This window comes from Dipodomys ordii, unplaced genomic scaffold (assembly GCF_000151885.1).
Source record: "Dipodomys ordii isolate 6190 unplaced genomic scaffold, Dord_2.0 Scaffold104, whole genome shotgun sequence".
Classification (NCBI taxonomy): Eukaryota; Metazoa; Chordata; class Mammalia; order Rodentia; family Heteromyidae; genus Dipodomys; species Dipodomys ordii.
This window is the reverse complement of record NW_012267320.1, coordinates 5,223,901-5,225,458: the sequence shown is the minus strand read 5'-3', so window position 1 is coordinate 5,225,458 and position 1,558 is coordinate 5,223,901. Positions and strand designations below refer to the sequence as shown.

Here is a 1,558-nt window from a genome sequence, read left to right as displayed (position 1 = left end):
CACAGGAAAACCGATTCCTACCCACACTCAACTTGAAATGCTGACGTTGAAGGTAGTAACGGAGGAGCAGAGCAACACTAAGGAATAAGGCTAAAGTTCCAATATATAATCCTCTGGGGGGTGGGGGAGGGAGGGAGGGAGGGAGGGAGGGAGGGTGCAGATTGCACTTGGTTTGGTCTCAGGATTCTGGGTGATTTGCTCTTCATCATGGAAGAGCAGGACCACGGGTCAGAAGTCACTCTCGTCCAATCCCACGTGGAGGTCAGGCGGGGAGACAGCCATGGTTCTTCAGGTGGCTCTTGGCTTCACAGCTCTGGGGGGGGGGGGATTCCTGTCGTCATCGGAGCCCTGGGTCCTTCAGTAGGTGCTGTAGCCGAAGCCAGAGCCAGACCCCCAGGGCCTGTAAAAGCTACTGCCATAGCAACAGCCGTTGTTGAAGTTGCCACCGCCAAAGCAGTGGTTCCGGGAGCTGTAGATGGAGGCGCAGCCGTGGTTCAGGGGAGAGCCCAGGGGAATGACGCAGTTGAGGGGGGTGGCTCTGTAGTTCCCGTGGAAGTTGGTTCCATAGCAGGGGTAACCTGGAAAGTAACTTCCGCAGCAGAAATAGCGAGTCATGGTGGCAGGTGTTGGGAGGGATTCGGCTAGACTGTGCAGAGTGAGGTACTCGAGTTTTGAATGAAGGTCTCCTCCTGCCCAGGGCTTTTTATACCTGGAGCTGATGCACCTGGCAGCCACCAATTTGCATAAGTAATGCCATTATTTCCTAATAAAGCGCATATCTAGAAACCCACAGATTTTTGTGGGATTTTTCTTTTCTGTTTACAAAGAATGGCACCCTCTCTTCAAAGCCAGTAATCATCCTAGACTTGTCACTGAATTCTTTTCATCAGTGGGCCCTTGTTTAACTGCCATTCTCCTTGCATCATGTAAGAGACTCTATCATTGGAGACTCTAAGCCCTCTGCTTATAAACTCCTCCCAACTGGCATAGCTAGGCTAGAGAGAGGGAGAGAGGGAGAGAGGGAGGAGGGAGGGAGAGCTTTGGTAAGAATGTACACACTTCAGTTGGAGTCAAGGCCATTGACTCTGAGCTCTTCTGACATAATGTCGTTTTGAAACTTAGGCTGCAATTCTATAGACCCTTCAAAATTAATTCAATGTATCAATCCAAAACACTGGTATGCCAAATTATTTATGGGTAGAGAGTTTTCTTTTTGGACTTAGTGAGGTCATTTATACAAAATATCATGAATGTCTAAAGACTACTGAATCATTAGCTATTAAATGGCTTGTTTGGGGCTATGTAAATATCACTTCAACAAATTGGATGTTTTTTTAAAGCATTGCTACAAAGAAACATCAGATCTAGTCTTCATGAGGAAGTTGCATGGGTACCATGTAAAATGGCTAGAGACAATTTACTAGTAATTTTCTTCTCTTGTGTTTATGAGCTTCATCTCTGTCGGCACACATTTCATTTTTTATAGCAATCATATGATCTTCAGATGTAAATTATCTTGGACATTGCCAAACTATCTTCTTGTGGAGTTGTCACACTC

General features: G+C 46.4%; 1 protein-coding gene across 1 annotated transcript; it reads right to left on the bottom strand.

Annotated features, from left to right (window-relative positions):
• Window positions 1-357: 357 nt before the first annotated feature.
• LOC105994073 (keratin-associated protein 7-1) lies at window positions 358-615 on the bottom strand. The gene has a single exon (XM_013027487.1). The coding sequence runs from the start codon at window positions 613-615 to the stop codon at window positions 358-360; it is 258 nt and encodes an 85-aa protein (XP_012882941.1).
• Window positions 616-1,558: the final 943 nt, after the last annotated feature.

Excerpts from the sequence above, each read along its gene's own strand:
- LOC105994073 (XM_013027487.1), bottom strand. The coding sequence starts at position 615 with ATGACTCGCTATTTCTGCTGCGGAAGTTACTTTCCAGGTTACCCCTGC.